The sequence below is a fragment of the Podarcis vaucheri genome, assembly GCF_965113315.1.
Source record: "Podarcis vaucheri genome assembly, chromosome: 8".
NCBI classification, from domain to species: domain Eukaryota; kingdom Metazoa; phylum Chordata; class Lepidosauria; order Squamata; family Lacertidae; genus Podarcis; species Podarcis vaucheri.
In genome coordinates, this window is record NC_138766.1 from 55,548,481 (window position 1) to 55,574,083 (window position 25,603).

Genomic DNA, 25,603 nt, shown 5'->3' on the forward strand with positions numbered 1-25,603 from the left:
ACATCAGCCCTTATTTTGTGCTTGAGATGCCCTCTCAATCAACTTCTCCCTGCATCCCACAGCAGTGTCAAAATGTTTCTCCTTTCGTTATTTGTTTTTATACAGGTGTCTCCCCCCACCCCATTTATGTGTGTAAGTGGGGAGCACCCTCTAAAATGCCTCCAAATACTCGTTTTCCCCTGTTCTCCACTTCTCTCTCTTCCTCTCTCCATAGTTCAGACCAAAAAATATGGATTTGAAGCTCTGGGGCTGCTGTAGGATGTGTGGGAAAGCAGGAACTTCTGCTGTACTACCACGCAAGTCAGCTGTTAAGCAGGGAGGCTGAGCAGCCTAAACAAAGCCCTGCTGCACCTCAGGTCTCTTTGGGGGTTCCTCCACCCTCACTGATATCCACTTTAGGCTCTGGGGAGCGTCTCCTCATGAGCCACAAAGAATTCCCAGCTCTCTCCTGCCATTTCCGGGCTTGAATTAAATTATTTATTTATTGCCTAGCACTGGTTTTATATGTGGTTGTGCACAAGTTGATCACACATAAGGGGGGTGGGGCGTGCCTGTATATGGAAGTGATTTTATGTTACAATTCAGAACCAAGGCCTTTTCAAAACAGCTCACAATAAAAAAATATATAACAAAATATAATAAAACAACAACCTAAATCCAATCATTAGCAGTATATACAAATCAGAATATATATATATATATAGGCTAACATAGCTGTATAGAATGTATACTACATATGGAACATTATGAAGGCATCTCCTGGGATAAATTGTACATCTTTATTATCTTATGAACCTATACCTATTATATTTGTATCTCAATAGGCAGCTTATTTTTATTCTTCTACATGAATGGACCAATGAAATTTTAAATTGATATCATTATTATTCATACAGCTGCTCTGCATTGCATTGTTGTATTCTGTACTGTTATTAGAAAACTGAAATAAAAACAGTTACTCACATTTATTTATTTTTTTAAATTACAACCAGCCTGAATAATCAGATTAAGAATAAAAAGGCAAGTTAGAAAACAATAATGTTGAACGGACCACTGATTCTCAGGGCATGATCAGAAGGTCCATGGCACAGCAACCCTGTTCAAGCTAAGGAGGTCTTGGTCTGATCAATGTCTTTGTGATAGAATTGTTGGAAGCCCATGTTTCCCTGAAGGAGGAAAAAGGAAACAAAACAATTGTATTCAGAGATTATATGCAGGTAGCACTGACTTGTTAGGCTTGATTCTTAAAAAGGAGCCATTTCCCACCAAATATTTAAAAATTCAGCCAGAAGGCATGCACTTATTTCTAAAAGGGTCTATGGAGAGATTTATATTAAATTTAAGAAATAGTACTCAGTAGCTGAAAGAACTTTGAACTGAACAGAACAAAAACTCGATTGCCTGAGCTGTGATCAGTGTGCAGCTATACCAACTGACATGTACTTTGGGCACTAAATTATTGTTGTAATAAGCTGGTTAAACCAGGTTGCAGTGTAAAAAATGCACACTTGTTCCAAGGGAGCGTTGTATATTATCACATCAGTCTTGTGCATTTATTTATTTTAAATGGGTGGCAAAACTAGCCTTAAGCAATGTATATAGTGTTCCCATCAGTGCTCAGCATAAGCATATATAATAAACACATTTAAAGGGGGAAAGCCAATTAAGAATTGTTGTGATATGTACTATCAGCTGAGGAGTATTGTTATTGCCACTGCTTTACAGTCAGCAAGGCAAGCTTGCTGTAATCCGGATTAAGGGAAGAAGCTTCAAATCTTATTATACCTTTGGTAGTAATTAGATAGAACATTTGCCATCTGGAGATACATTTCCATAAGAAGAGTCACCTCATTCCATAGGCACAAAACAATGCCATCCTTCTGTGTCTGCAAAAATACTGCATTGAAATCTCTCACTTGACTGCCAGCTCTACTTGATCCAGCCTCTCTATGAACTGGAATCCACTGTGGGATGGATACAGACTATACAGGGCAAAAGTGACAGGACCAGAAGATCTAGAATTATATGCTCTGCAACCCTGGGACCCCAGAAATCACCAATAATCTTAAGCCACTTTAAAGAAGAAGAACTTCTTACTATTTGGCTGATCACACATAATAATTGGAAGGGTTGACAGGAGAAAGAACAGCTTCGACTTTGTGATAAAGAAGGCTGAATCATGGCGTCTCAATCTAAGAGTTGGAAGTTTCACCCCTGGAAATGATTTACAACCAAAGGGAATTGCTACACGAGGGAATACTGACGGCAACATTATTGCAGTCATGCCAAGATTTGGATGATCAAAGTTTGATTCCCCACCCCCGCAATTCCAAAGGTTCAGTGATTGGGGATGCTCTCCCATGGAAAACGAATATCAAGAAGAAACATGCAATAGTTGTGTTTGTTTCCTTTCATAATGGAAGAAGATCTAAAGGGAAACAATGTGAAAAGGTTACATGAGTAAAATACTAGCTACTTGACTTGCAAGGAAGTCCAGATTGCTTCAGACGACTTTCTCGTTCTTCCTTTATCTCATATAGGTTATGATTCTGGGTAAGTACAAAAACTAGGGCTGAGGTAAAATAGCATCCATTCCCCCCCCCACTGCAAAAAACTCTCTGGGTGGCAAAATGGGGCAGAGGAAGCCAGCAGATATATTCGGGGAGGGGCAAGGTAAAATTATCCAACAGCTTTTCCTCAGAAAATGTTCTGAGAAATTTCAGCCGACTTAACCTTTATTGAAACTCTGTTGTTGTTGGTGGATTAAGGAAGGGGTGGACTGTGAGAAGAGGAATGAAAGGAGTATAGGTCATTGTTTCCTCTACTGAAATTAAAATAATATTAGACAATATTAAAATTAGATCCAAAGTTGTTCCCCAAAAAAATTGGATGGCAAAATTAGAGGTCATTTCACTGAGAAATCCAAAGGATGAATGAATACTCCAACAGGACAGGAAGAGTTCCGAACAATAAGTTCAAAAAAATTGAGAGAAAGTTATTTGCTGAGAAAATTTGGCTCAGCCACACAATAAACTCAGTTATCCTAGTATAATTAATTGAAGTTAAGAAGGACAACTATTTATAGTAATGACACATTAATTTATGCCATGTGCTGAAGTTTCAGCAATTTCTTTGTATATTATTTATGTGAAAAGGCTGTTGATTTCAAGCACTCTTTTCAAGAGGTATGCTTGATTATTATGATTGTGAACAAGTATTATGAAAGAAAATCCATGTTACCGTATAATGGAATTGGGTAGAAATGGAAGTGTCGCCACTATGATATGTAGTCAGAAGCAACATCATAATTCAGTGATTGTTAATTTTTTTAGTCCCAGAGAACATTTGAAATTTTGAGAGTGTGCCAAAGGCACCAGTTAGAAAATAGTTGCAATCAGGAGTGTGGACTAGCACAAAATGGCTGCCACCTAAAGAGCAGAAATAGAAAAGAGATGGGAACTTAAATTGTTTCAAATATGGGAAAAACCATTCATGGTTGTTGTTTTGTTAACAAAATATGCTTGAAAAACTTCATTCTTTTCCAGACACTGTTAAATTGCTGGTGTGCTGCTGTAGATTAGAGCTAGAAAATAAAATATAACTAAATCCAGGAATAATTTTGCATTACTACAGTCTGCTACACACTTAATACTGTCTGGCAAATATTTTTTTTAACTATGGAATAGAGAAGAATAGAAATACATAGAAAAAAATCTCACCAAAGTAGTTGTTGAGCAACACTGGCCTAGACTTGTGATATTTGAAGCTGAATGTAATTTACAAATTTCTCAAAATTAGGGATGTATGTGGAGATGATAATAACAACATTCCCACCTTTGTGCTGAGCTCCCCTCTCCCCAAACAACTTGGAAACAATCCCTGCTGTGGGCCAAGCAGAAGGAAATAATACAGTGGTACCTCGGGTTACATATGCTTCAGGTTACATACTCTTCAGGTTACAGACTCCGCTAACCCAGAAATAGTACCTCGGGTTAAGAACTTTGCTTCAGGATGAGAACAGAAATCGTGCTCCGGCGGTGCGGTGGCAGCAGGAGGCCCCATTAGCTAAAGTGGTGCTTCAGGTTAAGAACAGTTTCAGGTTAAGAACGGACCTCCAGAACTAATTAAGTACCTAACCTGAGGTACCACTGTAATGGATAATAATGATGCCTCTGAAATGGGTTCCTCAAAAAAAATAACTTGGGAACAATCAGGAAAAAATAAATTATGGTGACAATGATAACATCTCTCCAACATCTTGGGAAATAGTACGAAAAGAATGATAATGATATTGATCATAGTAATGCCTGTGCCTCTCACCTATGAGACAGCAACAACTCATGAACATCCAGGAAAAAGGTTAGGATTGTTTTGCCTCTAAGGAGTAGGGCAACTTTCTCAATTTAATAGTTGAACTTTCTTATTTTATTATTTATTTATTCATATGCAGGAATTTCCAGACCAATCAAACATATAAATTACTAGAACATACGATGGGCCTTAGGTTTCCCATTCTTCCTCTACTAGTCCATGTTTTTCCTGGTACCTTCTAAACATTCAATCTAAGCATGAATTAGGTCATTTATTACAATCTGTTTTTGTAACTCTAATTAGCTGGTTCAAACACATAAGCTGTAAATTCTCCCTCATCCTTTCTGGTTGAACTCTTAGTTAAGCCATGTACTCACTGGGCAATCTTATGCAAGCTTCTCTCTCTTATTCTCAGTTTCCGCAATTTGGGGATCGAGTTAGTGGCTTACCTTATGAGGAAGCTGTAGGTGCTACAGATATAGCATAGGATGTAATTTAAGGAAAAGTACTACACATGAATATAAAGTATTATTATATCTTGCTTTCTATTTTAAAAAACTTATCTTACGGATTTTAGTATCATATTTTTAATATGGTCTTAATCCAGCAGGTCAACTGGGGGTGTAAATGAAAAAGTAATAAATTAATCTTAAAGTCTTGACCCCAGAGTATCTTAAGCTGAATGTGACTACTCCAGACTGTGTGGTTTCACAGTGAGACTTTATAATATGTTTGTGCTGTTGTCTAGCCTATTGTGTTTACTGACGAGAATTCCTGCTAGAATCAGTAGGACTGCAGTGCTAGAAAACGAATATGCCTGGGATCACAGGCAAAATCCACCAGAAAGTTCTCCTGCACAAACCCTGTTGAAATTAGAGGGAACTATGTAAACTCACACTGTAATTCTTTTTTCTAGATTGTGCCCAGTTTCTTTTGTCAGTTTTTGGTCATATCCACGCCATACATTTAAAGCATATTCAAGGCACATTCAAAGCACATGGCTTCCACCAAAGAATTAGGGAATGGTAGCTGGCAACAGTTGATCTGTGAGGGGTAAACTACAGTTTCCTGGATTCCTTGGGGGAAGACATGTGTTTTAAGTGTGTGTTGAATGTTCTTTAAACATGTTGTGTGGGTGCAATGTCTGACTAGTTCAGAGCTGGGAAATATTTTTCAGGCCAAGGTCTGAAATTTCCCCATGGGGAATATTCCAGAAACCACATGCCAGTTTGCAGGGAGGCCATAGGCAAAAAGTGGCTGGACAAATGGATGTGATGTTTATATAGTACATGATATTCCAGCTGTGCAAAAGCCAGAGGATTCTTTGCTTTCCAACCTGACCACCCTCATATTTTTCCATCCAGGGAAGCAAGAGGCATTATCATAGTTCAAGGACACCTTTCATTCTGGCAAAAGCACTTGATGAGGATGCAGAAAAGGGTTGATGAGGGGTGTGACCTAGGGAGAGTACCAACAGCCAAATAGAAAGGCCTGGAAGGACACATTTAGCCCTGGACTAGTTGCTTGGGTCACCCTTGGAACAACAACAAAAAAATCCTTTATATGAAAGCATTTAGAATGCAAAAATAGAAAATGTTGCCATTGCTATTAAAACAACAACAGAAAAGTCTAATTACTATTCTGGTGTGACAAAATACCCCTTGCTAAGTGAAATGTTCTGTTGTAGCAAAATGATAAGATATGTTAAAATACATGGGAGAATTCTACACATATTTGCAAGTAAAGCTTTGTTAGCTTAATCCTACCAGTCTTTGTGGAATTTAGAGATAACAGCTTGGACCTATTTAAGCCATTGATTTTTGGCAAGATTTACTGCTGGTTGCTTTTGTTAAAACCTCCTTTGTGACTTTATAGAAATGAGGACTGCAGTATTGTTGTGATCATAAGCGAGCATTTACTTCTGCCTCCTTATTTCCAGATTGCTGTCAGAATGAGTGAAACACCTTCAACCAACTACTCAATGATTCAGCCCCGTACTTCAGAGAGTGAACAGTCTTTGTCTGTTCGTCCTTTCAATGTCACCGAACCCACTGTGGCCAAACGGATCTGCTTTTACAAGAGTGGCGACCCTCAGTTTAATGGGGTAAAAATGGTGGTCAATAACCGCTCTTTCAAATCATTTGATGCCTTGCTTGACAACTTGTCGAAAAGAGTTCCATTGCCTTTTGGGGTGAGAAATATCACTACACCACGAGGGATACACAGTGTCAATAATTTGGAAGACCTTGAAGATGGCAAGTCATACATCTGTTCCCAACAGAGGAAAGTCAAGCCCATCAACCTGGAGAAGGCCAGTAAGAAGCCATTGCCATGGCAGATCAGCAGGCCAGTCAGTGCTCGCCGCAGAGCTGTACAGTTAGCTAGAGAGGGCGAAGGTGGTGTGTTCCAGCAAGGAAGCACCGCCAGACTCAGTAACCCTAAGAAGCTGCTTGTTTTCAAAAATGGCAATGTAAGAATCCGGCGCACTGTTGTCTTGGGTAAGAAGAACACACAAAGCTTTGAGGCCTTTCTGGACCACATCAGTGAGCTAATGCAGTATCCTGTTGTGAAATTGTACATGACAGATGGGAGAAAGGTAAGAATATAAGAAGATACTCTGAAATATTTATATTTTGGGCAGGTGGTCTTAGGGCTGGTTTACACATAACTGCAACATTAAGTGATGATATGAATGAGCCATTGCAGAGGTGATGTGATAGGTAGAACATTCACATCAAACATCATATCAAACAAAATGCTTGCTTAAATAGAGCTGCTTCCCATTGTCAGCCATCAGTGTGCAGCTATTAAGTTATGAGATCAAATGATCAGAGACCAGATCACGTGGCAGGGGGAGGTAAGCAGTTACCTTAACAAAATATACAAATTCCAACCCACGACTTCCCCAGTTTTTGCTAGATCATGATTCCATTTACCTTTCTAAATAGATACTACATATGGCATCAATTGCATGGTTCCAAAACAATTTGTGGTTTTTAAAAAAACTAGTTACAGGCAGTCCACTTTTAATTGGGAATGCAGTGTGCAGGGAGGGGAGATGTAACACTTGTCGCTTTGGAATAATGTCAATTCATCTCCATTCTCTGGGGGCAGGACTCGTATTAGCACGAATGGGGCCATTTCCCCTAAGCCTAATGGTGGCTTGGGGGCAAGGAATCAGACTCCCATCCCTGTGCACTGTGTTGTCAATTAAAACTGGCCCTATGCCTGTAATAACATTTAGCATAAGAAAAAGTGATTTGCAGTGACACACCTAGCATCACAAGTCATTAGACCGTTAGGTTCTACTGCAGGAGGATGTGGTATCCTTTAGATGCTGTTGGGCTACAGCTTCCATCAACCTCTGATGATTGGCTGTGCTGTCTAGGGCTTATGGAGGGTATGATGTTAGCTGCTCCTGTACTACTGCAGTTATACGGCTTTGTTTTCACCAAAACCATGCTATCTAAAATGTTTCTTATGTTTCTTACACTGGTCAAGAACATCTGCTGCTCTTTAAATTCAAATGGCTGGTGTATGTTGCTTCAGTGCCCTTGTGAGCCACAATAACTGTCTTGCCCTTAAAGGAAAACCTGGCATGGCAGAGAGATGGAAGTGAGAGGAATTTAATTGCTGGTATCCATGAAGACCTAATTTTCTCTTAAACTGTAGCTTCCTGTTCTAGCATGTAACACTCCTGCTTACTAAGGAGCTTTTAAGGGCACCCACAGGAGTGACCTCAATCGTGCTGCACGCTCTAGCCATGTCATAATCCCTTGAAGCCCTATATTATGTTTAGGCTGCTCATGAGGCATTATTCTATCTCTTTCTGCCAAGAGCTTAAAGGTCCCTGAAGGAAGCGGCACAACCTTTTATTTTCACTTTTTTTTTGGGGGGGGTAACAGAATTAAAACACAAAAGCAGGTTCTCTAACCCACCTGGGTGGGGTCAAGAAATATTGGAGGGTCATCTCATTTGGGGATAAAGCCAGTATTAGAGGGAAGCCACAGCAGCATGTTAGTGTGGGTAACAAAGCAACATTGGGAAGCCGTGTTCATGAGCAGATAGGTGGGGAATGTGAAACAGAAAATCCGTTGGCAGAGAAAGGGTTATACATCTCCTTTCCCCACCATTCCTTCACTTAAAATGACAGCCTCCCATGGCTTCTTTTTATTTAAAGAATAGAGATGAGGCTTCATAACATGCATCAGTGTGTAACATGTCAGTTTGCCTCTCATTGTTTTTATATGCTCCCATGCAGAGTTTTAAAATTTGAAAAGTGATGTCCCCACATTTGAAATCTAAGGTTGAGGGGAAAGCAATTATGAAGCTACAGCATGGTCAGAGAATCCTAGTACTGCACACCTTGAGTTCCTGCAACAGACTTTCCTATTTACTCCAATGAAGTGCTTCAAGATGTTTCTGTTTTTCAGAATATAAACCCAGTCAGTGATGGCTGGAGTACCTTTAATTTTACAAGATCTACAGTTTTGTGGTAAAGCTTTGAAGAAAAGAAAAATATTTCACACCACTTTCTCAAATAGAAATTGTAATGTGGAACTGTTGCGGCCATGAACAAGACAGACATTTGTTATTATTTAAGACTGTAAAATTTCACAGAAGACATATTGATAGCTACATCTATTTCTTTACCTTCTCAAATATATACTAATATCAAATTTAAGTACTGAGTTGTGACAGCTATGTTGCCAAAATGAGGAAATAAGAGAGGTAATATTATGCTCAGGAACATCAAGGTTTGAAAAGTAGAAAATTAATTTTTGGGAGGGGTGAAATTAAAGGGGGAAAAAGTGCCACACACCAATAGCAGCCCAATGAGGACTGAGCATCTTCAAGTGACCTCAGTTTGGAGTTGGGACAGATTGGCAGATAAAAACAGAGAGGAGAAGGTGTAAAGGATTAGCATGGGTGGATGACTAGAACACTGAACAGGACTTTCCATCCATGCCTCATTTTGTTGCAGCTCTCCTTTGGGTTTTCTAAAGGTGTCAAGTGCTCATAGAAGCATGGCTTTTAATCAAAATCCTGGACCACAGAATGATGATTTTCTTTTTCACAATAAGAAACCTTGTCTGCTGTTTCTCTTTCAGGTCCCCAACCTTCAAGCTCTAATACTCTGCTCTGGAGCTGTTGTAGCTGCAGGAAGAGAGCCCTTTAAAGCAGCTAATTATGATCCTCGTCGGTATTCGCTACCTAGTAAACTGTCCGGGGTCTCCAGTCGTGTATACCCCAGAACAAATGTCAAGTCGGAGGGTAGAAAAAGTAAGTGTCTTTAATGATTCTCAGTTCTAATTTCCTTCTTCCTCTTTTATTATTCTATAAAATGAAATGGCAAAAAGGAATGGTCTGCCTAGATATCAGTATATTAAAAAAGGCCAGTTAAACCATTTACAGACTCCCTAGCCAAATCCTCACAAATGAGGAAAATGAAAGAGCCTGAGGGAAGGGGAGAATATTAAGCACCAGCAGTCTCTGTTATTCCTCTAAATATGAAGGTTTTGACTATATTAAAACCATCATTTTCTATTAACAGCTCATTCATCTTTTAACTCACCTGTTATAAATCAGTTATTTTCAGTGTTAGTCCAAGTCAGAACACACCCATTGGAATTAATGAACATAGCTAACTTAGGTTCATTTCAGTGGGTCTACTCTGAGTGCACTTTAGTTTGCTACAACGCTTCCTCTCCAATGTGAGTACTCTAATTTAGAAAGTAATGAAGTTACATTTTATGTTCATTTCCAGTTGCTGTAGCATGAATGCCACCCTTTGTCATGAAAAGTAAAACTAAGTAAGACTGTGTACACACTAATCTATTTACAGCACAAAAAATGTAGTTTTTCTCAACTGGGAATCATTCATGCTCAGTGCTTTTCTTCTAGAAAAAAAGGTGCTGGTACTGCACACACCCAGAAAAAAAGCACTGTTCATGCTTGTCCTCAACATGCTGCTTTCAATCTAGATTGAATCTAGAGTCTGCTCTCCAAAAGGTTGGGTGTGGTTACTTGATACCTATTTGAAAATTCTCTTCTTGATTAGGAATCCAAGCCTTTTCCTCCCTTCACATGTGCCAAGTGAAAGAAAAAGAAAGAGGTCATGGCAACCTTAATATATGCCTACCCACAGTGACATTGGGCAGGTCTGGACTCACCCACCGCAATTGCCAGGACCATCTACATCTCTTTTCGAATGTCGTGTGTACATAGCCTAACTCATGATTCATGACATGAATCTAAACCAGGAATGGGGAATTTTTTTGCCTCCATGGGCCCTGCCCTGTTCATTTTAAGCCACACATGAATGCCAGAGTAGGGTGTATGATACCCACAGACAAAAGTCAACAAAAATGTAATAAAAATAAATAAATAACAAAGCATTGCATCAACACAAATTGCATATCGGCATTTTAGTAGGAAACATCCCAGACGTAAAATAGGAATCAACTTTGTCTCAGCAGAAATTTACTCATTCAACTAGATCACCTTCAGAGACCCTGTTTTATATTCTCCTGTTCTCTGAGGGGGTGAGAGGGGCTACCTTTTCAGTGGTGACACTGGGTATGGAATTCCCCCTCAGAGAGAGACAGAAACAGACACAGACCCAGCTCCCTCACTAGTGGAGTTCAGATGGCAAGTTGTTCCTGCTATTTTTCGGGGCATTTAGAATAGCACATAACAAGTTGTTGCCTTTATGTCCTTATCTTGTTCTGTAGTTTTATTGCTTCTGGTTCTATGATTGTCTTGTTTTGGTTCATACTGATGTTAAGCCATGTAATGATTCTTTTGGATGCAAGAATAGATATTTCAAAAAAATAATATAAGTAAACAAGCAAAAATATATGAAACATGCTAATAGGGTTGTTAAAGATTATCACTAAAACAGAGAAGATCCTGTAGTGTCTTAGGCTGCAATCCTAACCACACCTACCTGGGAGTAAACCCAACTGAATTCAATAGCACTTACTTCTAAATAAACATTGTTAGGCTTGCACTGTTAATGACTAACAAATGCATTTGTTTGTGTTTATAATTGTGAGTCTAGGTTATAAGTGACTAAATTCTGTTATTGTTGAAGACACTGTTATATGCAGCAGTTGTTTTCCTGGTAGTGGTAGTGCTTGTAACACCAGCACTCTAGGAACTGTACTGGTTCCCTAATGCCCTTTAAGCACAATCTAATACACTATTTAGGGACGCGGGTGGCGCTGTGGGTAAAAGCCTCAGCGCCTAGGGCTTGCCGATCGAAAGGTCAGCGGTTCGAATCCCCGCGGCGGGGTGCGCTCCCGCTGCTCGGTCCCAGCGCCTGCCAACCTAGCAGTTCGAAAGCACCCCCGGGTGCAAGTAGATAAATAGGTACCGCTTACCAGCGGGAAGGTAAACGGCGTTCCGTGTGCTGCGCTGGCTCGCCAGATGCAGCTTTGTCACGCTGGCCACGTGACCCGGAAGTGTCTCCGGACAGCGCTGGCCCCCGGCCTCTTGAGTGAGATGGGCGCACAAACCCCAGAGTCTGTCAAGACTGGCCCGTTCGGGCAGGGGTACCTTTACCTTTACCTTTAATACACTATTTAAGAAATCATTCCCATCTCTTACAATAATCTCTAAAATCCACTGACCATCCGCGATGCATGTAGTTAGGAAAACAAGGGCATGCCGAGGGAGTGTATCAAAACTCATGAACTCCCTCCTTGCCAAAGTCTGAAGAATGGTTGGAAACGTTGCTATCAGCACTTGTTATTTTTTCATATGAACTCTCTGTTTAGACTGTGGTTAAGCAATTTCTATTCTATTTACAATGACGCAGTGTATAAATTATATTTAATTCAATAAATAAATTGGAACGTTCAAAAATGATGGTAAATGCAGTCATTGTGAAGAAAACATGATTAGGCATCATGAAACTTCCTTCCACACCATCATGCATAGAATTGCACACTGCACACCTGCTTAATCTTAAAAGGCTAAAACTTGAAATCCCTGGTTTATTTCTGGCCAAAATATCTGTCATTGTTAATATTTAAGACTATACATAAACCTAGTAAATATTTGTATATTCTTTGCTGCTCTTTTTTTTTACTAGGTGATAGTAGCTGATGTGTCTGGACAGATATCTCATTTCTCCCTACTATTTAAGCTATACAGGTTTTCATTGTTTCATGTTTTAGCCTTTTAACCAGCGGGGCTGACCATTTATTACTAATGTTTTATATAATTGGATCCCTTCCCAATGCTATTTTATCTGAATGTTTTTGTACTAACAACCTTCTTTTTGTGTTTTCTCTTGTCTCTTTCCTACCTGTCTGCTGCCTCTGTCCCTGGATGGTTATTTCTGATGACTGTCTTCTGCACTTTCCATCTAATCTTATCATTTGGGGTGTTTTCAATAAATTACTTGAAAGTGAGTGTACAGATAGACTCAAGCTCCCGATCACAGATGTTTTCTGCTTCTTCTTCTAAAGGCTACAGTAATGATAACAACTCAGAGTCTTCTTACATACCTAATATTGACACAAGCTTAGCAGAAAATCATTCACATACTGGGGAAGATTTGTCTTTGGTGCCCCCTGAAGATGACATTGAGAAGTCTGTTCATCTTAATCAAGATGGCAGCATGACAGTTGAGATGAGAGTTCGATTCAACATAAAAGAAGAGGAAACTATAAAATGGACGACCACAGTTAGCCGTGCTGGCACCTCTGCAGTTGTTGCAGAAGATGAGTCATGTGGAAAAAATGCAGAAAACTTCAACAGGGCTGAATATGATGTCTCACTGCAGCCCATCAACACAGAAGTGATCAGTCAAGATATTTCATGTGGAACGGAAGCTAGCAATTATGACATCTGGCAGAATTCTTCTGTGAACGTAGATATGAGCCAGTCAAAGAATGATAAGATCAAACCTCCTTTTTATAGACCACCTACTCCTGGGCCTAGAAGAGTCAAGCAAAAGAAATCCTTGGTTGAAAGTGTAACTGTGGTATCTGACACAGCAGTCCAAAAAAAGATGGTTGGGCAGTATTCTTACAGTGAAGAAATGGACAATGGTGATACCAAATCTGAATATTGCCTGGTCACTCACTCTAGCAGTAAAACATCAAGTGTTACCACACCAAAACTAAGCGAAATTTGTAGCAATCATACGCTGAATCAATCTCAGGATGACCAGACAGAGGAAGAAACATCAAACAAAGTCACAATTGAAAAGTCCAATGCCTTGCCTTGTGAGGATGGCTTATTACAGAACGTTTTGGAGAAATCAGTTGCAGAGGAAGGCTTAGATAACAATTTAACATCTGGTTATAATTCTAGCATCAGTCATGCTCAAACGTCTCTAAAGAAATCCAATGCAACTGGACTGCCTTTGCTTAATCAAAGTGATCAAACTGGAAGGGAAGTAGGCAGCTTCAACATCCACCCCGAATTATCTCAGTCAAGAAGTGAGGAGGTGATATGCAACCAGCGCAAGGGATTGCCTTCTTCTCAAACTCCCATACATGACTCACCTCCTGGGAGCAGTGAAACAGTATGCAAGTGTGCTCAAAGATCTCCCCCGATAACAGAATCTTCTTCTATCACTGTCAAGAACTCAGCAACTCATCTCTCTGATGGAAGCCAAGCTGCATCTTCCAGTAGTAAAAAGAAGAGCAAGAAGAAAAAGAAGAAAAAGAGAAAATCTTCCTCTGATATTGTGGAACAAGGCACAGCTTTTCCACAGAACTTGCATGATATAGCAGCCGTAGCAACCCCTGAGAATGACATGAAGACTTGTGAGATGCATATCACAAGAGAAAGTGCACCACATTCTTCTCCTCAAATCACAGTTCATAAAAGAGTGCTTGCTTTGCCTGTTGCCAACTTAGAAGGTTCTAATAAAGGCTTAGGTCCTAAAGAAGATTTATATAGTCAAGTGTCTAAGAAATCCCAGAAAAATGAATTAGAATCTAACCTGAAGCAAAATCTAAATAGACAGTTGCCTAAGCTAAAAGCCAAATCAGACAAAAAACCTCACTTGAAAGCAGAAGAAGGGTTAATGGCTAAAGATCACCCCAAAAATGAAATTGAACAGATTAAAGAAGGTACATGGGACACAGCTAATGTAACAGAACAAACAGCAGGTTGCATAGTTTCATGGAAGCCATTGACTGATACAGGAAGTGGTCCTAAGGCTGAAAAAGAAAAGAGGGTAACTTCTGCCAAATCACACAAATCATCATTGAAACATAAAAAAGTAAAAAAGAATAAAAAACCTGAAACTGCTTCAGGTAGTAAAGTCCCTGTGTTGGATGAGACTAGAACATTGGATACTTTGAGGGATGCAGCCTTGACAAATGAGATTGCAGAACTTTCTCTTGAAAGTTATGTCCAAAACTGGTTGCAGAACATATTCCCAAATGCTGCAATGCCTGAAAAGCATTTACCTCCCATAAATTCAGATAACAGAACAATGCATCAGTTGTCTGTCAAGTCTTTTTCAGATAAAGAAAGTCAGTTAGTAGGAAAGAATGTGTGCCTATCAGGGAATAAAAATATTAGTGAAAGTAAACTATCCAATGGTACATTAAATCATCTCAGTGAACTAGGAACTGTTGAAGAATCAGTTAAAAAATTGTACGAAGGACACATTGGCTGTTTGACAGATGCTGAGGCAAGTTTAATAGAAGAAGCCAAGTATTTATTACAGTCAGATATCCAGAGCAATAATAAACTATCCATGTGTAATATTATACATGAAAATGACAAAAAGAAGGTTCTGTTAGAAACCAGTGATCAAAGGTACATTTCTGAAATTGCTGCCCGGGTTAGTCCCAATGGCACCAGTAACATTCTAGGACCTGATATGCAGAAGGATTGTGTCAGTGGTCTGTTGCTGCACAAGCTGAAATCAACAGTGCTCAGTGCTGAAAAGAACCATGTTGGATGCATTACAGACATTTCTTCTTCCTCCCTTCTTGGATCTTCTTCCAATCTCCTCCTTGCTTGGCTCCTTCTACTTAACCTCAAGGAAACTTTGTCCAATATAAATAAAGATGACATGGTACAAACTACCTGTAGCTGTTCAGAAGTATTTACACTCCTGCAGTATTTGAAACAAGTTGCAATTAAAGAGGAAGCTGAAGACCTGAAGACTGCTGTCTCCAATCTTCAGGACTGCACAGCAAACCATTTAATATTCTCCGGAATGCAAATAGAGAAACAGGAACCAACATACCACAAAGAATTTTTTTCTCAAGCTGAAATTAAACATATACCAGTCTTTGAAGAAGAAGGAAAAGTAAACAAGAATTTAACTCTTAAGAATAAGTTGAGTTCTGAGGAAGTTATTGATGCAGAAGTGTTAGCAGGAGAATTGGAGAGGTCTAGTGGGGAGGAGGAGGAGGAGAACTGCAGAACTCCAGTAGAGAATTCAGATCTAAATGATTTGGATGTTCATGATGAAATGCAAAATTTGAACTGCATTAATGCTGACTTGAATAGCTGTGGCTTGGCTTCAAATGAGGATCTGCCTACAGAAAATGAACAAAGTTCATTTGAACATAGCTCATTTCAAGGCACACAGGAAAAAACCACAGATACATCATTTAATAATGAAGAATCAGAGATATCACAAGAACCTAAGTCAAGCACTCACAGCATGACCTCTAATGATAAAGACCACATGTTTGATCTAGAAACTTCAGAGGTAGATGATAAGGAAGTAAAGGGCACAGAAGATTTAAACTGGACCAACTCTGTGTTGTTAAAGGAAAATTCAAGTGAGTGTCTTACTTCCATTGCTGATAATACCACAAATGGTGACATTGTAGAAAATTCTGTACGGGAAGACATGGAGGAAGATGGTACTTGTGAGGAGGCTTCAGAACGATTGTCTACACCATCACCATTATCTTTTTGTTATGAATCTAAGCAAATTCCAGGAGAAGAGGAACAGGTGTCCCGAGTAAAACTGATAGTAAAGGAACTTGAGGGTGGATCCTACTCAAATTCTTCTTTGGAATTCAAAAAATGCCTGAAAAGTCCTGCCACTTCTGACTTGTCAGATTATCGACCAGAAACTGATGAAAGTGATTACAATGTTAGGCATTCCAGTGACTTGACGAATGAAAGTGTAGATGAAGCAATATATGAAAAAGAGTTCAACAAAGGGTATGTGAAAAGAACTATTGAGAGACTTTATGGTAAAGCCGAAGCTTCCTTTAAGTCCCCTTCTAAGCTTGATCCTCCATATTTGACTCAAACACTACAAGGAAATGCTGTAGAAGAACCCTGTCATGATGTAATGGAGGGAGCTCCTTTGTTGTGTCAAAAGAATCATACCTGGCTGGATGAATTTGCATCACCTAAAATCCCAGAAGATTTAAACGCAAATAATGACATGTGGGAAAAAGAAAATGCTACCTTGCCAGCACCACAGTTTAGTCTTAATGGGGAAGAAGCATATTATAATGATGACTGTTCAGTGGAATACACAAACCAGCACTGCCAATCTAGGGAACACATTGCTGAAGATGAAGGAGTACTGATTGATAAAGGAAAATGGCTTCTTAAGGAGAACCATTTAATAAGGAGGTCACCACCTGAGAACTCTGGAATGTATGGCAATACAGAGACAACATCGGCCGACACGGCATTTGACAATCATAGTGATGAAATTCCATATTCACATTTTGGGAATCTGAATCTCCGGCCGCCTCTCAAAGAAATATCATCTTCTGAACTTGAAGACATGGCTAAGCCATATGACAATGGATGCAACTACTTCAACATGCCTCATAACAGTGATTCAGATCCATTTCCTGATACTTTAAGTATACAAAGCAGAAACAACCAGTGTAGTAGCTCCGTGCTTTTTGAGGCAGCATGTAACAGTTCCACGCAATTTTATACAGAAGTGAAAAGTAATTCCCCAGCTCTTACTTCTGTAGAATTTAGATTACCAGACAATAAGGTGCATCCTGCAGAACAGTCTTCAAATGTTGAGCCAATTCAAACCCAACCAATAAGCAACACTCATTCAAGCAGGAATAGCCGTGAAGATCAAGACTCGCTGGATAAACTCCATGCTATCTGTGGACAACATTGTCCAATATTGACAGCCATCATAAAGCCAACTAATGAGGAGATCAGAGGATGTGCTTACCAAAAAGCCTCCGATGTTGAGAACCAAGTGGGGTCACATTTGTTAACAAATACTCCATATTTCGTATGGCAAGGCAAAAATATAACTGGACTTTACAAATATCACACAGACCTGAAGAACAGCAGCATTAATAACATTGCAAATGATATTTTTAACAGACTCTATGCTGACAATACTTTAGATTTCATGAATGGCAGTACTTTCAGTTTACTTGTGTCAGCAGCACTGAAAGAAAATCAAGGTTTAAAGAAATTATATGTCACAGAAAATATTGATGTGGGCACACAGGAGATCAACAGTCATGAAAATAATGCCAGTAGTGATGCATTCAGTGAGATAACAGTGGAGCAGAATAATAATTTATCTGTACTGCAGAACTCAAAAGATAAGGGAAACAAAATGGTTGCAGAGAAACCTGCTTCTTCATTAGCAGATGTAACAGAAAGGTGCAAACATGAAAATTTTCACCATCATGAGGCACTCTTAAATAGTACTGGCTTGAAATTAACTGTAAACTTGGAAGGTGAAAATGCCCTCAGTATCAAAGAAGAAACTTCACCTTATGTAAAAGAAGATGAAAGTGGCAATGAGTATTCAGACTCCGAAAAAAGTTATTAAGAATTATATAGCACTGCCTATATATTAAAACAAAACAAAACCACAAATGATAAAGACAGTGAATTTATGCCCTGGTTTGAGGAATACATGTTCCTAATTTCTTATTAATAATTCTTCTGTGAAAAGGTTTTTTTTGTTCTTGTTTGTTTTTCGCACTCTTGTTACATATTTTCCTTAACAAATGCAAAATAACATTACAAAAATTTTGTGCATGAGAAACTATGGAAATATTAGTTAATAATGTTTTTTTGTGATGGTAGATTAAACTCATGACCCATGTTATTGAACATTAGAAATGCAGCCCATTATGCTAGCATGGACAGGGAGTAGGACTGATATTAAGTTTATTTTATTAGAGAGGCCATTTGTGATCATTTTATTTATGGTTATTTTTCTCTAAACTGCAAGTGTAATTAACTTACCTGAAAAAACTGTTAAGTTTACATTTCTAAATCTTCATAATTATTCTTATCATAGTTTATAATTATAATTTGTCCAGTGAAATACTTTGGAGATCCGTATACAGAACATTTTAGTTTTACAAAACAGATGTTAAAGATACTTTTTCTAACAAACTGTAAAAACAATATTGTATATTGAATGTATATTGAAATGGGCAACAGAAAGTATTGCAATTATAGGCAATATTCTTATGTATGATGTCGGTGAGCTTTACTCTTGTGTTCTATACACTGAGAAACTTAGAAAATACACAAAGGCATGATTCTAAGAAGGGCTAACTGATCTCATTTATGTATGTAACCAGGCCACTCTCTAGTTTTGTTGGGGTTGTGTTTTTTTAACCAAGTTTGCCCTCTGTCTTAATGAATATAAAATCAGACACTAGTTAGTCTTCAATTACAGAGACTACTCTAGAATGGTCAAAAAATGAAAACATCATATACATTACCACTTCTGTTGCATTTCTACTGGAGATAATCGTGATAGAAACTACTAGTCTAACATTGCAATAGCTAAATGTAGCTAGTGTAATAGAACTTGCTTCATATTTCTGAAAGTCCAAAGGCAGCTATTATTATTATTATTATTATTATTATTATTATTATTATTATTATTATTATTATTATTATTTTCTATACCACACTTCATCTGAGGATCACAGGATGGTTTACAATACCTCCCCACAATTTAAAAGGCCATAGATTATTTAATTAGCCAAATTTCTTGGAGAAAAGGAATGTTTATGTCTGACATCTAAAGATATGTAACAAAGGCACCGGGTGAGCCTCCCTTGGGAGAGCATTCCACAAACTGGGAGCCACTGCAGAAAAGGGCCATGTTCATGTTGCCATCCTCCAGACCTCTTGCGGAGGAAGCACACAAAGAGCCTCAGATGATGATTTCAGGGTCTAGGTCGGTTCTTATGGAAGAGGCAGTCTTTGAGGTACTGTGGTTTAGGGAAGTTTTTAATGTTTAATGTTGTATTGTGTTTTTAATATTTGATTGGGAGCTGCCCAGAGTGACTGGGAAAACCCAGCCAGATGGGCAGGGTATAAAGAATAAACTTATTATTATTATTATTATTATTATTATTATTATTATTATTATTATTATTAGCTCCTGAGCCATTTAAGACTTTATAGGTCAAAACCAGCACTCTGAATTGGGCCTGGATTGGTGTAATGTGGCTACTGAATTCTGCACCAGCAGAAGTTTCTGAACTGTCTTCAGATGCAGCCTCATGTATAATGTATCACAGTAATCTAACCTAGAGGTTACCAGAGCCCAGATGAGAGAAGTTATGCTATCCCTAACCAGGCACTCCATGCCACCAAGGCCACCTGAACCTCATCCAACAGCAGTGGGTCCAGAAGTACTCTCAATTTGTGTACTCACTCCTTCAGAGGGGGTTGTAGCTCCATCAAGAGTAGGCAACTTTTCATCCATCTGATCTAGGGAACCACCCACTAACAGTGTCTCAGTGTTATCTGGATGGAGTTTCACTTTATTGGCTCTCATTTGGTCCATTCCTGAGGCAGGACAATGCTCTAGCATATCTACTGCCATGCCTGTAGATGTAAAAGTAGAGCTGTGTGTCATCAGCATATACTGTAGCTGACAATATACTCCAAAACTCCTGATGACCCCACTCAGTGGTTCCATGTAGATGTTAAACAGCATGGGGGACAAAATCAAACCTTGAGGAAGCCCACACTGAAGACTATGTGTTTTTTCTACAGATACTAGGCTGTTATACATTGTTTCAAAGCAATAGCTATCATTACCCTTGTATTTGTGTTTCTATGATAATGAATCTGTATTATGAACAATAAAGTAAGCTAAAAGAACAGCCCTTTGTTATTGGAGAAAAATGGAAGATTGCTGAACAGCCTGACCTCAGTCTGTACCTTGTATAATTAATGAAAGCATAATGGATGACAACACCAGTCTTGGAGATATTACATATATGTTGCACTAATTTTTGAAACCAGTTTTTAAAGGAATAATTATTGTAACACAATACAGCATTTATTTCATCTATCCTCACAATCCCTGAATCAGGCTTTCACAATAACATTTCCAGTTTATGGATAGAAAACTGACTCTGAGGGAAGGTGATTCATCCAGAGACCAACCAGAGGGTTCGTGATTGAACATGTATTTGAAGTTGCATGTTCAACCCAATGGGCTGTAAATGTTGCTGCCAATGCACAAATGGAATGGTTTGTCAGTCACACAACAGGACCTCACTTTCTTCTCATGCCCCTGCATTACCTTGCACTCCCTCAAAACCTGCTCTTTAGGGTTGGGGGGATCCTCTGAAAAAGATTGGGGTGTATGTGTCGAATAATAGAAAGCTAACTCCTGTTGCACAAGCAGAGGTCCACTCATATAACATTGAATTCTGTCCAACATCAACCAGACTGTGCTGGTTGTATTAGATCAATGTAAGAATGCTGGGTCCATAGAACCAATAAGAAAAGTCTATAATGCAAATTAATTCATGACTGTGTAATCATTTATTAACACTTCAGTGCATTTTATAATAAGTAACTTACTGTAAGTAGTGCTAAAACAAACAAGGAATTGTTTTTTATATTATTTTAGATTTTTTAAGCTAAACGTGTCTCAAAAATTGGGCACACTACAGTTCCCACCACAGATGAAAATTGCTTTTTTGAATGGCCTGTATAGTTACTGAAGCTCGTAAATGGGAAGAGCATAGGATGGAGACCTTTGCATAGGGCTCCAACTTGAAGTACCATGAAGTACAACAAACAAACAAAAAAGGTGTATTTTTATCTTGTGAACTGCCCTGAGATCTTAAGATGAAGGGTGGTATATAAGTCAAACAAACAAATTCCATCATGATAATTTTATACAAAAAACATAGTCATGAAGGCTGTAAGTCCCCTGATAGAATGTGAATAGCTGGAAAGTAGAGAAAGGCAAGATGGTAGCTGACTGGACTGTACTTCAGTGGTTGGAACTGGAAAGAGGTCATTTAAGCAGCACAGCCCAACCACTCTGTTTTCCATAGCTGGAATGTAGCCTACGGTACAAAGGTGAGTCATGTGCTGCACACACTTTTTGCCTCTGGATTTGTCCACTACTGGCATGTGGTCCTGGAAGGTCACTCGGGAGGGGAAATGGCTCCTGGGTAGGAAAATATTTCCTACTCTTCATTTACTCTATCATGAACACATGCATTAACTAATGAGATTAACCTAAAGGTTGCCATTAATATCTGGAAATTTTCAGATGAAAAAATTGTTTGAAAAATCTGAAGACTTCATTATTAGGGCACAAACTATTTGGACTCCTTAGGTGTAATAACCAATGTGGTACTTCTGCTATACATATAGTATTTGTGTTATAGAAGTTTCTAAATATAAATATTGCAGCAAGTGGTTAATGGGTAGTGACTAAATATTGAAAGCATTACACTGTTTCATTTGAGGATGCAGAGAATGATTTCTGCTTGACAGAATTGCAGGCCATTATGCACTGATGTTCAGTTCCCTTTCACAGGTGCTATTGCCCCAAAGAACCCATTGTCATTTATCTCTTAACTGCTGATTCTTAAAACCAGTTTCTTCTTTTAATCTCGTGGATATTGCTAAATTGGATTAAGCAAATGAGCATAATATTCAATTACAACTAGTGAAGAGAATGATTTAATAAAAGCAAAGCTGTACAGGTCTTATTGGTGCTATATTATTAACATTATAAGTCATTATCAAGGCACAAGTACAGGGACAGAATGAGAAAAATTAAATGGTTGCCCGTTGAGTGTTCCTGTTCATTTCATGGATAATTCCCGTAAGGAGAAAATCACTGAGGAAAATCTGTGCTAAAACTGAATGTGATGGAAGACAGCCTCTGAATCTGGCTGTAATAATTGTAAATCTGTGTGGCAAAGCAATCTGTGCTGGAATTGGGACAATGGCTATGAGCCATAATGGCTATGCTCAGCCTGCACTGTTGGAGGCAGTATGTTTCTGAATAACACTTGCTGGGAATCACAGTGCTGTTGCTCTCTGGTCCAGCATGTGAGTTTCCCATATGCATCTGTTTGGCCACTGTGAGAACATGAGACCAGACGAGATGGGCCTTTCTCCTGATACGACAGGCCTCTTCTCATGTTCTTATCAACTTCCTTTGGAATCGGGATCCAAAAGGCAATCAAAATCGACCTTGGCGAAGAAAAGAAACTATAAGGCATGAGGAAGAAAGACTGTCTGAGGTTCACGGAAGCATGAGCGTGTTTGTGTGAATGTGTATCATTGAAGCCCTATTGCAGTAGTGGACAGTGTAGTGGAGTAGACCTCTTACCTGACCTGACCTCCTAGGTGAGTCAGTGAAGCTTATTGGGAGGGGGTAAGGCATTGACAAGGGTGTCATGGAGCAAACACACCAGAGGAGCTAATCTGGCACTCCTGCCGGTGCATCTACTGTGTGCCATCCAAGCTGCTGTATCCCCTGTTGCCCTTCCTGCTAGTGAACAGCAGCGACTCACCTAGGAGGTCAGGTAAGCACCTCTGCCCTACGATGCCATCTGCTACTGCCTAGTTGAAACTAGAGTGTGGAAAATGGGTATTTCAGGTACAACTTCCAGTAATTTGTGATTATTTTAAGGAAAGGCAATTCTTACCTGGTGAGAGGCACATCCTAATTCCCATTAATTATAGATTTCTTTATATGTTTCTTTAGCTAGGAAGTGGAAGGTAACAGTTTTTACCAGTGACCTACCATCTGCCAGCACCAGCTCACAAGTTTATATTGTACTATATGGGGATCAAAATAATTCAGGAGCTGTCTTTCTATATGGAGAGGAGAAAAAGGTGTTTGAAAGAGGAAATGAAGATACATTCATTGTAAGTTAATATAACAAAATACTGTTTTTTAATAAGGATTGTTGTTGTTTAGTCGTTTAGTCATGTCCAACTCTTCGTGACCCCATGGACCAGAGCACGCCAGGCACTTCTGTCTTCCACTGCCTCCCGCAGTTTGGTCAAATTTTATAAGGATAGCACATGATTAAAAATAAAGAGTTAACTTTTTTTTTTGGTTAAGCAAAGTTTCCATTTCTTTACTGTTAAGTCGAGAACACAGTTCAGTCATTCTCCAGTTGTATGGAGTGGAAAAAACTATAACAAAAAGTGGTGTATGCTTCTAAAGTAGCTCTTTGTGGTTTTAGGGCTGCCATTCTTTTAGGGCTGCTCCACATAATCCTGTTTACTGAATTATATTATTTGCCACCGTCACATGGCATTTTGAATTTGCAAAAACTGCTTTCATTGCAGATCAGTTGTAATGGATGTTCTAAACATTTTGTCATGGGGAAGCAGTTCTCAATCCATTGGGTGGTGTTCAATGACTGCATGCTGTCAGCACAAGATTTCTGCTTCCACGATGTGACTTTTCCATCCCTCTCATTCCACAACATGCCCTGAACCCTCTCGGTTCTGTTCCAGAGGGTTGGGAAAACCCCTAGAACACATATGGGGGTGTAGGGGGAGGAGATGGGGAGAGCAATATGTTGCATGAACAGAAATCTTTGCATGGACAAAATGTTTATGTAATGCTACATTGCATACAACCCATGACTTGAATTTAAGGTGAGTAAACAATAATAATGGGGTTTTCCTGATGGAGCTCACTTGTATTCCCAGGGTCAATTCATGACTTCCAGCATATCAGCTGAGGCCAAGATGACTCTATGTTTTCCAGTGATACTTATTAAAGGTGAACTCAGTCCAGTTGGCTTTTGCAAAACCATGAGAAATGTAGCCTAAGATAGATGGGTGCCGTTGAAATCCATGGTTGCCACCATCAGAAATGGCCAGTCCCCAGAGGGAGCAGTAGAAATGAAAAATGAGTGAAGTATGCATCGGCCTGTATGATCTGTCCTAGCTTGGCTTATAGTACCCAGGGGAGGTTGGATTGAAGCAGTGCATTTACTGGAAGGATAGGGTCACATCCTGAAGAGCAAAGTCAAATCTTGAAAGGCAGAATCACATTTAATAAGCTGTACAAGATAATAACTGCCAAGGTAAAGCACAGTATGTTAGAACCCTGGACAGATCACTATGGCAAGTACAGGCAGAAACTGCTACCTCAGAATTATTCTGAGGCCTTCTGAAGGCCAACTGGTCTGGATCTACTTTTAACATCTCCCCCTATGAGGAGCTGTCTGTTTCTTAAAGAATCATTTCATGATTCTGCAGCTGCAGCCTCCAATGGCATGTGGAAGGTGATGAATGGATCAGGGGTACACTGAGTCTGAGAAGTCAGGGAAAGCAACATCCTCTGGCCTAGAAGGTACTTGAGTAAAGGGCAAAGGCTTCCCAGACAATGCTCCTCCTCTTCTGATTTTCCCCTGGGCTGGGAAGAAGAGTTGAGGCCAGAGAACAAGAGATTGTATTCCATTGGCTGGCTAGCCTTCTGCTTTTTGGTCCATCTGAGGTAACCTCAACCCATATAACTCTCAGTTCATCACATTTCCCTGTAGAGGTTGGCTTCACGCTTCAAGGACTACAAGTATATAAAAATAAACAGCGATGTTCATATAAGTAATGAAGTCGTTCCAGACTGTAAATTGATAAGCTGGCTAATGTCCTAAGATGAAACACTCTATTTATCACACCATTCTAAGCAAGGATTTGCTGCTTCAATATATTGTAGGCTGCATTGATGCCCTAAGATTGAGCCCATTGACACAAAAATCCTAAACACATTTACTTCATTTGAATTCTATTTCAAGTAAATTTACTCAGTTTTGCAGACTCACAGCTGGACCTACTTATTCAGTCCTCCTTGAGCTAAATGCTTTACAAAGATGAAATAGTATTCTGAAGTAATATGTGAAACATATTGAACCAAAGTTACTGGAGCAGTTTTATGTTCAAAGAAGCTAGATGAACTGCTGTTTTGTGTGTGGTTATTTTAACAGATACAAACGGAAGACCTAGGAGAGCTCTACAAAATACGGATAGGGCACAATAACTCTGGAGAAACCCCTGCCTGGCACTGCAAAGCGGTGAGCTATGTCCA

At 39.2% G+C, this 25,603-nt stretch overlaps 2 protein-coding genes across 4 annotated transcripts in view; both read left to right on the top strand.

Moving 5' to 3' along the window:
• LOC309538335 (lipoxygenase homology domain-containing protein 1-like) overlaps positions 1–25,603 on the top strand; it is a 179,666-nt gene that overhangs the window by 10,890 nt on the left and 143,173 nt on the right. For all 3 annotated transcript variants that reach the window (XM_082233720.1, XM_082233722.1, XM_082233721.1), the window contains 4 exons: positions 6,251–6,907; positions 9,423–9,594; positions 23,261–23,424; positions 25,503–25,589. In XM_082233720.1, coding sequence (XP_082089846.1) covers positions 6,263–6,907; positions 9,423–9,594; positions 23,261–23,424; positions 25,503–25,589 — 1,068 coding nt within the window. In that variant the 5' untranslated portion in view covers positions 6,251–6,262. The remainder of the gene's footprint in view (positions 1–6,250; positions 6,908–9,422; positions 9,595–23,260; positions 23,425–25,502; positions 25,590–25,603) is intronic.
• On the top strand, positions 12,557–18,139 carry LOC309538337 (oxygen-regulated protein 1-like; the record flags this gene model as incomplete). The annotated part of the gene is made up of 1 exon (XM_082233725.1): positions 12,557–18,139. The coding sequence occupies one exon, from the start codon at positions 12,557–12,559 to the stop codon at positions 18,083–18,085; it is 5,529 nt and encodes a 1,842-aa protein (XP_082089851.1). The 3' UTR covers positions 18,086–18,139.